The 14,832-nt window shown below is 41.8% G+C and overlaps 1 protein-coding gene across 5 annotated transcripts in view; it reads right to left on the bottom strand.

Moving 5' to 3' along the window:
* Window positions 1–6,081: 6,081 nt before the first annotated feature.
* rinl (Ras and Rab interactor-like) overlaps window positions 6,082–14,832 on the bottom strand; it is a 10,986-nt gene continuing 2,235 nt past the window's right edge. For 3 of the 5 annotated variants that reach the window (XM_061682497.1, XM_061682498.1, XM_061682499.1), the window contains 8 exons: window positions 13,971–14,082; window positions 10,575–10,663; window positions 10,350–10,432; window positions 9,930–10,161; window positions 9,100–9,768; window positions 7,741–8,058; window positions 7,524–7,655; window positions 6,082–6,958 (listed from right to left, as the gene is read on the bottom strand). In XM_061682497.1, coding sequence (XP_061538481.1) covers window positions 6,615–6,958; window positions 7,524–7,655; window positions 7,741–8,058; window positions 9,100–9,768; window positions 9,930–10,161; window positions 10,350–10,432; window positions 10,575–10,663; window positions 13,971–13,984 — 1,881 coding nt within the window. In that variant the 5' untranslated portion in view covers window positions 13,985–14,082 and the 3' untranslated portion in view covers window positions 6,082–6,614. Of the gene's footprint in view, window positions 6,959–7,523; window positions 7,656–7,740; window positions 8,059–9,099; window positions 9,769–9,929; window positions 10,162–10,349; window positions 10,433–10,574; window positions 10,664–12,399; window positions 12,473–13,970; window positions 14,083–14,832 lie in introns of all 5 variants that reach the window. The other 2 variants (XM_061682496.1, XM_061682495.1) reach the window with 2 other exon arrangements.

The raw sequence follows: 14,832 nt of genomic DNA on the forward strand, positions 1-14,832 counted from the left end.
AATGGGAAATGCCATAGCAACTATCATGTTAAACATACGGCACGCAGGCCACAAGTGGCCCATCGCGGTGGAGAACACATTCGCTGGATTTGGATATTTTCTGAAAGTACTTGGGGAAATTTTTGAACAGTTATTATTTATAGATTTTTAAGCCACAAATAGTGCGAACCACAAGCACTAGGACCACACGGACAATGCCCGCCGATTACAGTAGCATTGGTTTATACAAATAGTACTATAAATGACACTTGGCTGGCCCAATCACGTTGTTTAGATATTTTAACCGCAACGAAAGATTACGTTTTCCCTCCACCTGCCGAATGCTTTACGCAATGTGCGAAGAGGATTGAGCAGAACAATGTGCGCGTGTGTGCTGAAGATAGAAAGATTGCCTCCTCCTCTTAAACGAGGCAAGTTTCCTAATCAATGTGCGAAAATCACCGACAGGTTCACGAGACAGCCGCCAGCACGTCGTGAAGTTCCTCCCACTCCCGAGTACAACACTGCGACAGTGACTCAAAAACAGGTGGAGGATCAAAGACCAGTGACAGCGGACAGAGGCAGGGACAGAGTGATGTTGAGTCTGCAAGGGCAAGCTCAAGAAATGGTAAATTATAGTTCATAAGTGAGTTCATGAACAGCCACTCACAATAAGAAGTGTGTGTATATAAATAAAAAAAAATAAAAAATTATATATATATATATATATATATATATATATATATATATATATATATATATAGTCATTCATCTTCCGTTCCGCTTCTCCTCACGAGGGTCGCGGGCGTGTTGGAGCCTATCTCAGCTATCTCCGGGCGAGAGGCGGGGTACACCCTGAACTGGTCGCCAGCCAATCGCAGGGCACATATAAACAAACAACCATTCGCACTCACATTCACACCTACGGGCAATTTAGAGTGTTTGAACCCCGGTCCTCAGAACTGTGAGGCGGATTTGCTAATACCGCCCACCGTATAGCACGCAATATTAAAATTGTACCTAAATAAATCTTTCTAAATGATTAAATGGTCACTGATGGTGTAGTGGTACACTCGCCTGACTTTGGTGCAGGCAGCGTGGGTTCAGTTCCCACTCAGTGACGGTGTGAATGTGGGTGCGAATGGTTGTCCGTGTCTATATGTGCCCTGCGACTGACTGGCGACCAGTTCAGGGTGTAGTCTGCCTTTCGCCCGAAGTCAGCTGGGATCGACTCCAGCGTCCACGTGACCCCCAAAGTACACAAATTGATGCATTTAAAATTGGGGGAAAAAATCATCTCCATCCCTCAACACTCCTTGCCCCTGTTACTTTTACTCTGTGACAATAATCTACATGCTGTTCGCTGCTTTCATTAATCAATAATTGCGTCTGCGATCTATTTTTAGACTTCGGTTTTCGAATTCCGCATCGGGCGCCGTTGCTCGAATCCACCGTGATTACCACAGCGATGTTTGACTCAAGTTCATCAATCAAACAACACAAGAAAGACACAGCTCTGCAAGCAAAGTCTCTTATAGGGCTTTCGCGGGCCAATCAAAGTGAGTTGAGTCAACTGCGCATGATTCGCATTTACATTACAGAATACGAAAAACAACAGCTTTAACATGCAGCGTAGTTTTTTCACTGCCCAAACTCGGACATTTCAGCCCACTTCTAACTTCTAGGTCACATTAATGGTGGAAAACGTTTTAAAAATGATTTATCTCGGTCATAATTCTTTTACAACACGAAAACCTTGCATTTGAACAGGGGTGTGTATATTTTTTATATCTACTTCAGCCTTGTTCCTGTGCGTGTAATCTGTGTATTGTGCGCTTTAACAAGTGGAAACAATGTAGTATAATTTCTTGGAGGCATTTCTACCATTGACCATTACCATTTCTTGGAGCTGAATTTGCCTCAGTTTGTTATTTTAAAAAGATGAGATTTTATAAAGATTTTATTTATTATATTTTAGATTAATTGACAATGTTCAGCAATATCTGAATTTGCACATTTGTATTTTATTTGACGTTCATGCTCTGATTAAAAAAACAAAACAACAACAACAACAACAAAAATCAGAAGTTACTCACTCGTTATTCAGTACTTGAGTAGTTTTTTCCCACTGAGTACTTTTGTACTCTTACTCAAGTGATTATTTAGAGGACTACTTTTTACTTTTACTTGAGTCATATTAATCTAAAGTAACAGTACTCTGACTTGAGTACAATATTTGGCTACTCGAGCCACCCCTGATCCTCTGTGACAAACTGCAGTTTTATTACTGCAGTGACTGAGTCACCTGCAGCAGTAGTGAAAGCGTTCTTTGTATGTGCTTGCATGACAGTATTATACTTCCCCCTGGTGGCCAAGTCGCACAAACCAGAATGAGCTGCAATTAATGGATCATAATGAAAAAAACGTTTTAATTCTTTACATTCTATTGAATTATGTTATGACTATATACATATATATTTCACTTATCAAGCACATGACACACATTTTGTTGTTCTTGCAGGGGTGGGGCAGGCTGGAACGGATTAATGGCATTTCCGTTCATTTCATTTGGGAAAGATGGTTTGAGATACGAATTGTTACAACCATTGTCACGGAACAATTACAATTCGTATCCCAAGGCACCACTGTATAAATGGTGTCAACAGACACACGTTGGATATTATAGAAAATGTTGCTTCGGTGCTGTCCTTAATAGTTCGCTCTTTCTGAGCTGACCTTGTGGCAAACTGGAGGCCTGATATCAAAATTTGTTGGGTGTCCCTTTGTCTCTTTTGGTATTTTTGCAAAGGTGCAATACTCCGAACTAATCATTGATATGAAATTCAGCACGTACTACCTGAGTCATTCCCTTATAATTTTTGTGAATACATGGTTTTCTGGATTCGCCAAAAAAAAAAAATTAAAAAAAAGAAAAAAAAAAATGGAACAATCACCCTCAGATTTTCATTTAATGTGACGAACATATCTTGTCCTTCCTTTGCTGTCCATACAGTAAAGATTTATACTGTATGTGCGCGCGCACACGCGTGTACTGTATGCGTGTGTTTTGCAGTCTTCATGATCTTGCTGCAGTACCTCAGATGCCTCAGGGCACAGCCATCTGTGGTAACCCCCCCCGCCCCCCTTTTTTTATTTCTTTTACACACGCTCTCACATACATACGCACGCACGCGCTCACACAGTCATATATCTAATATAGGAATGTGGTGAGGCTTTTATACACCCACACACTCATGTATGCATAATATATTACATATGAAACATATGGTGGCGTGACCATGTGACACAATGTGTCAGTATACTTTTGATCCTCTTCTTAATATCCGTAAAATTTCGCTTGTATCGTGCGAGTGCGTGCGTGTGTGTGTGTTGCCAGCTGTTTCGTTGCTTGACATCAACATGCAGGCAAAAAGCCAGATGTCTCATTAGGCAGATTTGATTGGCTTGGTCATTAAGAATTCAGCGATATTACGCTTCCATATGTGTGTACATGGAGCTGTTTGTGTGTTACATTTACATAAGAGCCCCAACGACTAACTATTGACTTGTTTTCGTGCACAATTGATCTGCATCCGTCAAGTATCTCGTATATCTACTTGCTGTTGATTACTTCGTGATTAATAACAAAATTGTTACGCTGAGAAGGATTCCTGGTCCTGCTAAAATGCATTTTTCGCCAATGACCAGTTGGAGACTAAACCACCGGTTCCAGAATAAGGCGGATAAGATAATAATATGACAGTTTTGAAAATTTGCAATGTTTGGTATTGTGAATAAGTATGATAATATTGTACCTAACATAATCAAAGCTGTTTCAAGAAAAGTATACAAAGTCATTTCAATGATGCTTTTAGGTCCATTTCCTTGGGTCACATCTCTGGCCTTGATTTCAGCATCAACATATATGCGTGGGTTCAACTTCCAACGCACTAGTCGCCTCCTCACCTGCTGTTTATCAGTAAATTCCCCCAGAACAAATACAATACCTTGGCCGTCCCACAACTGCATGTGTAAGCTTGCCAGCGCAGTCATGCGGTTGTAATATCTCTGCAGCAGTTTATCTCTAATGTGTCTCACATCCCTTTACCTAGCCGAAGGTTTGTTTACGCTCAATATTTCTTGATGTCCTCATGGCTCCGTGTCCCCCCAACCAAGTCACGCGCTCAGTCAGTTTTCTTCTTGTAGCTTCAACAGTGCCTTCATGCCAGTGAATTCATTGGCCCAATTCTGCTCTCCTGTTTTTTTCTTTATCAACCTCCAAGTCAAGCCAACAAAGGCACCAGCAATAGCAGCTTGTACTGAGCAACCACAACAACCACGTCACCCGCTATGACTTTAATTTTGAACCATGCAAACTTTTACAACCAGTCTTTTGAAAAGAAAAAGTGCAATAGGCGGAATGGACTGGAGTATTTTAAAAATCTACTTCAATGTGGTCATGCTTGGATATATACGTGCTTGTAATTGCAACAGTGGGCTTATTTATTGATTTAGTAATCAGTTGAGCTGAACGAATTTAACGTGGAGGTGGGACTGCATCAGGGATCAGCCCTGAGGCCCTTGCTGGAGCCTATCCCAGCTACCATCGGGCAGGAGGCGGGGTACACCCTGAACTGGTTGCCAGCCAATCGCAGGGCACATACAAACAAACAACCAGTCACACTCACATTCACATTAACTTCCACGGGGAATTCAGAGTTGTCAATGAACTTACCATGCATGTTCTTGGGATGTGGGAGGAAACCGGAGTGCCCGGAGAAAACTCACGCAGGCAGGGCCGGGGAGTGAACCCCGCTCCTCAGAACTGTGAGGCAGACGCTCTAACGAGTCGGCCACAAAACATGTCGGGCTAATTGTAGGCTAGTGCAAACTGCCCATATTGGTTTGAATGGTTGCTTGTCCTGTGATTTACTGGCGACCAGTCCAGGGTGCACCCCGTCTCTTGCCCAAAATCACCAACCTTTAAAAACAGAGCTACTTTTTAGGCACTGATTAAGGAAATGCTAGCAGTTTGATATACACTCTCTGAAATAATTAATTTGCTCAAATTACATTTAGTATATGTTATTATTAATAATTAATGATCATTATATATGTAAAGACGCTGGTCAGGTCTCACAATAACTATCAGCAATGATTTAACAAGGTAGGAAACAGATGAATATTAATATGAAACAATGTATTTCTATAAATGTCTGCAACTCTTTCCATTTCCAAACGATCACTGCCACAACATTCCGAGGAAATCACAATGTCCCATCACTGCAAAGTTATTTTTAGAACAGGCCAGCGGGCTAGTGACGTGTCATTGGGAGTAAGCCGTGTAGAAAATGGATGGCTGGATAGATGCATTACCGCCGCCTAGTGGTATGAAGGTATCACTGTCTTTTTACAAAAATGTTTTATTTCATCTTCATGCATGTTTACTGTTACACTGAACCAAAATCGAAAAGGCTATGATTCAGTTAAAAAGCATATACAAGTCCAATTTACACTTCCATGGAAGTGTGTCCTCGAAGTATCCACAGCCTCATTATTACACATGGGAAATGCTCTCGTATATATAACATCTTAACCATTACATATTGTTCTGGTCAAATTTCATTTGGACAGGAATAAAAATACCATAAATGCAAATCTTTCAACCTGAAATTTGACGACTTTTCATAGTGATCTAACACAAAAACAAAATATTCTGGGCCAAATTTGACCTGCATCTTCTAAAATTAATTTTATATTGAAGTGTGTGTTAATAAAGGACTATAGTGGTACTGGCGTGAGTCTTGAAACCGTACAAGTGTACATGCCATAAATGTGTGTATTTTTTTATTGTCTTCAAGAGGGCACTTGAAACAGTCCCGTTTGTGTCACCACCACATTTGTACAGGTTCTCGAACAAACATGCAGGCGGGTCTTTGAAGGGTCATCATAGGGGAATCTCAAAACAGAGAGAGAGTAAAATAGCAATGGTCATATCATACTCACTATAAGGAACGCAGAGGTCAGAGGGTGCCTCGCACCTGCAAAAAAAAAAAATACATGCAATGTAACAGAAAAAAATACAGCTTTTCTTTTCACCGAAACTTTTATTATGGTTGAATCATCCATGAATTAATGTCAGACAGGCCATTCAGACAGTTTGAAAAGAACTGTAGTTCATGACTTTACATGCAGCAGAAAATGATTAAGAAGATATTCTTGGCCCAGGTCAAAATTGACCTGAAACATACTGTGTGTGTGTGTGTGTGCGTGAAATGAACAGTATGTAAGGGTTAATTTGCTTCTGTAGAACTAATTAGGCTTCCATACTTTTGATTACAATGTCACCAAAGTGAGATTACTCAGGTTGAAGTCTCAGTGTGGAGGGTTTTCCTGCATTTAAATCCATATCTTTGTCTCTCTTTTTTCTTACACTGTATGGCAGATAAGGCTGAGTGCAATATAGATTACTAATTGGAGTATTTTAATGGATGACCTGCCCCTTTTGTTGTAAGACGCTACTTTGGCGAGAGGTTAAATCAAACATGTAAGCAATTTCACCATTGGTATAATCCACAATAGATTGTTACAATTTTTAATCTCATGTCCTTTCTACTTCATCCAAAACACAATCATCATTGATTGTCCTGATCACCATCCTGTCCATCCTGCTGCTCAGTGTGTTCTCCTTCAGCCTTTGTGCTGCTTTCCGTCTCCTGCTGGGGCTCATCTTTCCCACTTTCTTCTACATCCCCACTCTCAGTGTCACAAGCCTGCACTGATTTCTCAAGACACGCCTGTCTGTGAATGGACCGTTGGCGCGTACTACGGCGGGATTGGTTGTCGTGCAGGGTGCGCCTGCGATGCCATTGGCAGAGAGAGTGTTGGGCTTCAACACTAAGCTGACGGGCAGCTAGGCGTGGCTGGAAGCTGCTGATGTAGTAGAGAGCGGCGTACAGGGTGGTGAGGTAGTAGCCACCTGTTGATGAGGGGGATGGAAAAAAAAAAAGTTAAATATCTAAAAGCAATGGGACCTCTAACACACATACATACACATGGACAGAGGTAAAGGAACCAATTTTAAGATTTTTTACATTTCTTTTATTGGCCACATCCTAATACTACAGCCAATATTTAATGAACTACCATAGCCTTGTGGTTAGCACGTCTGCCTCACAGGTCTGAAGTTCAGGGTTCAAATCTTGTGTATGGGTTTTCATACAGGGTTGATTAATTGAAGACTTTGTCCATAGTGGTGCCCGACTGGTTCGCATGTCTGCCTCACACTTTTGAGGACCCGGGTTCAAATCCGGCCTCACCTGTGTGGAGTTTGCATGTTCTCTCCTGTGAAAAAGTTGGATCGGGACATCCCAACAAAACAGTATACAAAAAAAAAAAAAAAAAAAAAAAAAAAACTTTCAGAAATGCTTCATTTGCATCTGAAGCTACCGAAAAGATGGAAGTTATAAACAATGATCTTTGTGTTTGGGTATTACTGTAATTCTCTTTTTGCTTGAAGGTAAGTCTGACTGCATCTTCCATACCTTCTCCCTGCAGCTGTGTTGGGTCCAGCAGCTCCATCATGTAGTCTGTGTCTAGTTGCAAGTTGACCAGTTCACTACGTAAAAGCACCCACGTCAAGCAGGGCAGGAAATCATCAGCTCCAAACACCACATCTGCAAGAAGGGAAAGTGTGATTTTTTGACCTCACTGGGAATTAATTCCACTTTTAGCCATGCTCTTTAAAAAGCACCAAGCTACCTGAGCTGGCATTGGTACTCATGCTGTGGTAGATACTCTTGCAGATTTTGAGCAGGATAAGGACCTTCTTGTTCGGGGAGTAGGCCTCGTGCATACTCATCCACCTTTGTTGAATCCGCTCAAGGGTGACGGAGTCAGGAACGCCAACTCCAGCTGCCCCTCCTAGTGCCTCCACATCATTGTTTTCCAGAACACGCTGGTTGTTCTCCAAACGTTGGAGACTTGTATCACTGGTACGCCAGATGTGAAGGCAAGAGTAGATGTGAGCTGACACGGGCTTTAGGGCCACCTTATGCACTGAGATCTCTACCAGCGAGTCTAAAGAAATGACACAGAAGTGGACAGAAACAGACAATGGTGAGAGCTCCCATAAATTCACAAAGGCAGTAATATTGTCAACAATGGTGGTATCTTGTACATGATCCATGTACAATATAAAATATTGCTTTTTGTATTCCTAAATATTTGATACATTATTATTAGTAGTAGTAGTAGTAGTAGAAAAAAGCAGTATATATGAATGGACATGTAGATGCATGGATGTATGAATGTTAAAAAAAAAGTTATACTTTTTAACTGTAAACTAAAAAAAAAAAAGGCCATAAAATTAAACAGACTCCCATACTACTCAGATTATATATTAATATATTTGATTACACTGAGAGTTTTTTCTAAAGTTTTGATATATTGTATCTTATGTAGGCGGCACGGTGGCCGACTGGTTAGAGCGTCAGCCTCACAGTTCTGAGGACTGGGGTTCAATCCCCGGCCCCGCCTGTGTGGAGTTTGCATGTTCGTGCCTGCGTGGGTTTCCGGGCACTCCGGTTTCCTCCCGCATCCCAAAAGCATGCATGAATTGGAGACTCTAAATTGCCCGTAGGTGTGAATGCGAGTGCAAATGGTTGTTTGTTTGTATGTGCCCTGCGATTGGCTGGCAACCAGTTCAGGGTGTACCCCGCCTCCTGCCCGATGACAGCTGGGATAGGCTCCAGCACGCCCGCGACCCTACTGAGGAGAAGCGCCTCAGAAAATGGATGGATGGATGGTATCTTATGTAGCTAAATTTACTCACAGAAATATTAGAAACAGTATGACGTAACGTAATTCCACATCACTGAAAACTACAACCACAGTGAACATATTGTAACAGAATGTAAGAAAAAAAATAATAATAATCTAGCAAATTTGTAAAGGCAGATTTTGTATTCAGCTCTTGTAATTGATGTTTTTGAATTGCACAATTGGATATGTTGCTAATGATAATAAAGTGTGTCATAATATTAATGTAAATGTGTTAATATTTTTGAGTGCATTTCAATGAGCGCAGAAAGTGAAAAGTCACACTATGCGCTCACTCACCTATCTCTGAGTCACTAAGGTCGGCCATACTGTTCAGCAGTGCCTGGATATCGGTGTAGTCCAAGAGAGTCTCCCTCAGCGAAGTAAGTGAAGACCTCACTTCCAGTAAGAACTCGGACCCTGTCAAACCACCAGGAACAGGATCTCTCTGCAGCGTCGCCTCCACAAATTCTCTTACAGCATCTGCAAAGGAGCCAAGTTTCTTCTCGCTCAGATCTAGCACACGGTTGGTCAGCCTCTTCTTCTGACACACCAAGCTGCCGAGAGCCTGGCCCACTGCTGAGAGGCGATGTATGACTTTGTCGGCCAGCCGGTGGGCCGACGGGTGGTGCGCCACGGGGCTTGGCGACTGATCCTCCGGCTCTTCTTCAATGCTGCTGACGGACAGCGAGTCGAGCTCAGGTGATGGAGGCTGAAGCAAGGAGGACGGCCTCTGGGCCGGAGGCAGCCAGAATCCTTCCTCGATCCAGGACACTCTGTGAGGGGTCTGAGGCCCAGGGCTGCCACGGTTCCGCAGCTCAGCGGTAGAAGGAAGTAAACGCCCTGTGCTCCCGCTTTTGGAAAGGCTGGACGTGGAACTTAGGCTAGAGCGCCTGAGGACAACCCCTCCTTGGAGAGCTGACATCGATGAGGTTAGCGGGGACTCTTCTGATTTAGCTCTGATTAGTCCTGAACATGAAACATAAATTACACTACTCACCATACATGAGTAATAGCCTGCCTTTGGGTGAAATTGAAAATCGATCAAGACTTGAGCATATCATTCCAGAATAAATCCTCTAAAACAAATGTGTTTGAATGTGATTTTTTTTTAACAGCAATAAAGCAACCTGAACACTCGGTCGTGGCATAAGAAGGTTCCTGGTCCAAGGAAATGGCTCGTTTGCTAATCAGGCCCGTCCCGGCCCATGTTCGAGTGGAACTGAGGCGTCGTTCCCGTCGACAATGTGTCGGACGTGAGGTGCACTGCAGACCAGTCGCCTGATGAGAAAGCCATTCATCGCCGTGTTCATGCAGATAAAGTGGATTGATGACACACAACGCCCCATTGGTGGAAGTCAACTAAATCGACACACAAACCAATTAGTTTCAATATTTACATTCATATAAACACAGCAGTACTCGATAAGCTTTTTGACATGATAATACACACCCACACAAACAAATAAGGACTTTGTTTTAATTGTTTTATTAGTAGTTTTGAGTTTACTTTATTTTCCACACTAAAACACTGTAAAACATTTTAGTACCTGTATGGAGCACATTACAGTGTTTGGCTCCATGTGGGTCATTTCATCAGACATCTGGTCAGGTGGTGAGCTCAGCCAGGTTTCTATATTACAGAAATAATATAAAACATTTATGATGGATGTGATTGATTGCTAAGTTATCTCAGTTGGTTCATGAGAACAAACCAAGCCTTTTGTAATCAGTCGATGCTACTGGAAGATAAAATGAGACTTTGGAAGACTCACGGGGTTCGAGCTGAGAAAGACGATCTTTGGTGCTCTCAGACACATTGGCCATCCAACGAGGAATCATTAGACAGTGAGCCAACACGTCTCTAACACAGAAGATATCAAGCAGCTGAAATATATTTCTCCAACATTCAATATTCATGTTGAGAGACCTTGAAGGGGTCACATGCCCTATGATGTCGCAGTATGTAACTTCTTCCTTAGCCACAAAATTAAGGTAAAACTCTAGCCAGAACATTAGTGCATGCATCAGTCAAAACTGAGCATTATTATCTTTGTAAAGAATGATTTTTTTGGATCCATCTCACTGGTGCATTTACACACTTAATGACAGTTGACCTGGGGCCTCATGTACAAAAGGTTTGTACGCACAAAAACGTGCCGTATGTTCTTTTCCATGGAAAAGTTCAGATGTACCAAGAGTGAGATGACCGTGGAAATGTGCGGTGCCTCACGCCAACTGCACGGCTGGCGTACGCACGTTTCTACAGCTTTTGGTGCCTTGGCGACATTTAGAGGTGATGCTGGCAAACTATTATCATAAATCTGCGCATCAGAGACACATGAACAATTAGCACTGATGAACAATTCATGCCCGGCAACATTTGATTTCAACAATGTAAAAGAAGCAAGGACTCTGAATTCACTTGTTGACCAGTGTATTAATGAATAACTGACATTTGTGAGGACAGCTATTAATTGATCAAAGTGATCATTTATGCCGCATATTGCCCTCTCAATCGCTTCTTGTGACTCCAGCACATGCACTGAAAAAAAGAAACATTTCATTAAAATGTGTTGAAATGACATAATCTACCCCTTTTGTCCTTAAAAAAAAATTTTTTTCTTCTTCAGTGTGCGTGTCATCTCCTGTGTATTAAAAATAATAAATTGAGTAATCAAAAAGGACTTTTTTGATATCCTCTTTGATATGCTGATGTACTTCTATTTGAATTCAAAAGACTTATTACAAATACCATACATACATTGAAGCATGAACCTTTATCTCACAGGGCTGAGTGTGGGTTACTGTATGAACACATTTATGAGTTATAAAAATACATGGTATTAACCTTGCTGGGTGATCACTCAGCCACATGTGCTCCCAGCAACCCTGAGAGAGCAGCGTCACCCATGATCGCAGCGATTCTCTCCTCAAACGGGGTGAGGCCCTCCGCACCGGTTCTTCCGCCTGTTTGGGCTACACTTTGGCGGTGGGCAGCTGTCCTTCGCTTCAAATCTACCTTAATGTTTGACCACTTCTTTTTTACATTAGCGTGTGTGCGTTGTTCCCACTCCACAGCATTGACAGCTGCACACGCGCTGTCACTCCTCCTTCGCGAGTTAACGCCAGAGGACAGCGTGCCAAAAAAAGATTTTCTTGCGCACCTCCACGTCATTGAGCAACTTCACATTCAGAAAACGTTTTTTTTCTTCATTATCTTGCTCATTGTCTTTTTTTTCTGATTATGCAGAGATCGGGATCTCAGGTGCAGGGTTAATTTAAATATGATTTGCATATTTAAATGTGGGCGGGGACAGGGAGGGATCGGCTACTCCAACACGTGCGCTCATTTCCACGTTGATTGGAATGTACGAAGGAAATGTGCTTGGATTCATGCGTACACACAGATTCATACATCTGGATATTTTTGTGCGTCCGAAGTTTTCTGGATTTGAGCGTACGCCATGTTTTAGTAGGAAATCCACGCAAGTCTTTTTACATGAGGCCCCTGCTTTTTACCTTGATATCTGTACTTTATTCAGTAGAATGGCGTATGTTTGCAAATACAGAACAAACTGAAAGACATCAGGAGCTCACCTGGTTATAGAGTAGAAGAAGACCAGTTGAGCCAAATCAGAGAAAGAAAGACGAGACTCCGACAACTGAAAAACTGCCAGAGAAAGAGTCGGACGTGTAAAAGCCTGAAATGTTTTTTTTTTTTTTTTTTCTTTCCCGTGTATTCCTGGAAATATTATGAACACTATATAAGTAAACACACAGGTGTCGAGTCGAGTGCTGGTCGTTCTAAAGATAGGTGTTACGTATTTTCACACAATTATTTTGGGTCAGTTGTGGCAAGTGTCACATGAGAAAAATATGACTAAAAGCAACTTTTTGAGCAAGAAATCTGACGACACTAACAAAAATTGTAATACATGTAGGCACAACATTGTAAATACTAAACAAATTACCATTAGAGAGATCATCTTTTGGGGTTAAAACAATTGTGAAGGTGGTAAAATATATTGTGCAATATTGGCACACCATGCAATGTATTTCTTAAAAGTAACTTAACTTAACTTATATAACTTGATTGTTGACTATGCCTTTCATTATGTTGTATTTTTTGGAAAAAATAATGGAGACACAAGTTGCATAATCAAAAGCAATTGCAATCTTAGGAACCGAGTATCATGGCCCTTTGTTTTAAGTTGTTTTTCTTTGTGTTGTTCTGGGTGAGCGAAGGTGGGCGTGGACATCGGTGTCACACCTGTCATGCATTGTAATCATCAGCCTTTTTAGGGGGCACCGTGACAGTGTGACAGTGTGTGGGCGACGGAAATTTCACTCGTTTTTGTCCCGTGTTTGCCGCCGTTCTGACCGCTGTCCAAATTTAGGCTCACTACGATTATACCACACGGACCGTTTGTCGTGTCTCCCTGCGTTATCTGTTTTTGATTCTCTCTTGTTGTAAGTTCCTTTTAGTTTCGCATGTTTCGCCATCACATGCTCGGCCATTCAATTAAAATTGTTCGGACCTCTGACCTGGAGTCTATTCTTTGGGATCTGCCCTTACGGCATTGCCGATCGTGACACAGAGAGCTTGTGTTTTACAGCACTGGAACATTGACGTGTGTATTTACGAGGTTGTCATAACTGTATTCTGAATTAGATGTTATAATTCTAAAACAACAATTAAATATAAGGGATTATGTTGACGAACACCATGTTCAGACATAAGGGTGTCCACATGTGCGCTTGGCACCAGGACACCCTAGGCTGGAGTTTGATGATGAACTTTGTGGTTGTGTCATCGGACTTGCGGCCGCATGCTTTAGACACTCAGGTGAACGGCACCTTGTGAGGTGTTCTGGGCACGTCTCACTGGGAGGAGGCCCCGAGAATGACCCAAGACACGCTGGACAGACTATGTCTCCCGGTTGGCTTGGGAACGCCTCGGGATCACCCCGGAGAGGTAAATGAAGCTGCTCAAGGTGCTGCCCTCGTGACCCGACCTTGGATAAGCGAAGTAGATGGTTTTATTATGTTGTTTTATTCGGGTTGTTTTCCTCTTTGGAGAAGGTAAACCGATGGGCTTGCATCACAGTCATTGTTTCAATCAGATATACTCCTAATGATCAGAGTTCAGTATCAATGTTTGTCCATACCTGTGGCTGTGCATGAGATATTATACTCAAGAACTGCTACATCCTCTCCTCCCGCAGACACACACAGCAAACTGGGCAGAGATGTCACACAATCCCTCACAATCACAAAACTCTAGAGGGAGACAGAGAATTAACTGAGATTAATTTCAGTATCTGAAATGTGGCTGAAAACACACTTAGGAAAACGTGACACCCAAGCAATTACAAAACGTCAAGTAGACAAGTAGAAAATGATGACAGCGGGATTAATTTAATACTGAAAGTGAACCATGATGTCACATTTGTTTCTGGAACTTCAGCAGGGTAAATGCCCCACTTGTACATCCTAATGGAGGCTGGTTGGCATCCACAGTTCGACAAAGAAACTCAACTTTTTCCACACTTTGTTGGCCTACAGATATTCATTCATTTAAAAATGTAATGTATTAAATGATATGGCCTTTTCAAAGCTCAATAGTACATAGAATACTAAACCTCTGATCCATGATGGTCTCACCCATTAGCATGTCTGAGTCATTCAATAAACCTCAGAGACTTCACATACTGTACCATCCAATGTTTTTTTCAGGGCTCTCATATGAATCAGTTTACCAAGAGAGGCATCAACCATTATAGATGTACATGCCATGCTAGCTAGGGGTGCAGTTTTAATATGAAATGAGATGCTTATGTGTTTTGGAAAAAAATGGGAAACAGTGATGGATAGTTACTCATCATGGTCCAGAATGAAATATCAACACTCTTATTACAGAATACAGTACTTTGGGTTTAGGATGACTTGTTATAAGATTGGATTTCTTCCTCATGATGAATAGGTGTGCCGTCCGAGTTTTGAACTCCTATCTTCAGACAATAGTAAAAC

The sequence above is a fragment of the Phycodurus eques genome, chromosome 7 (assembly GCF_024500275.1).
Source record: "Phycodurus eques isolate BA_2022a chromosome 7, UOR_Pequ_1.1, whole genome shotgun sequence".
NCBI lineage: Eukaryota > Metazoa > Chordata > Actinopteri > Syngnathiformes > Syngnathidae > Phycodurus > Phycodurus eques.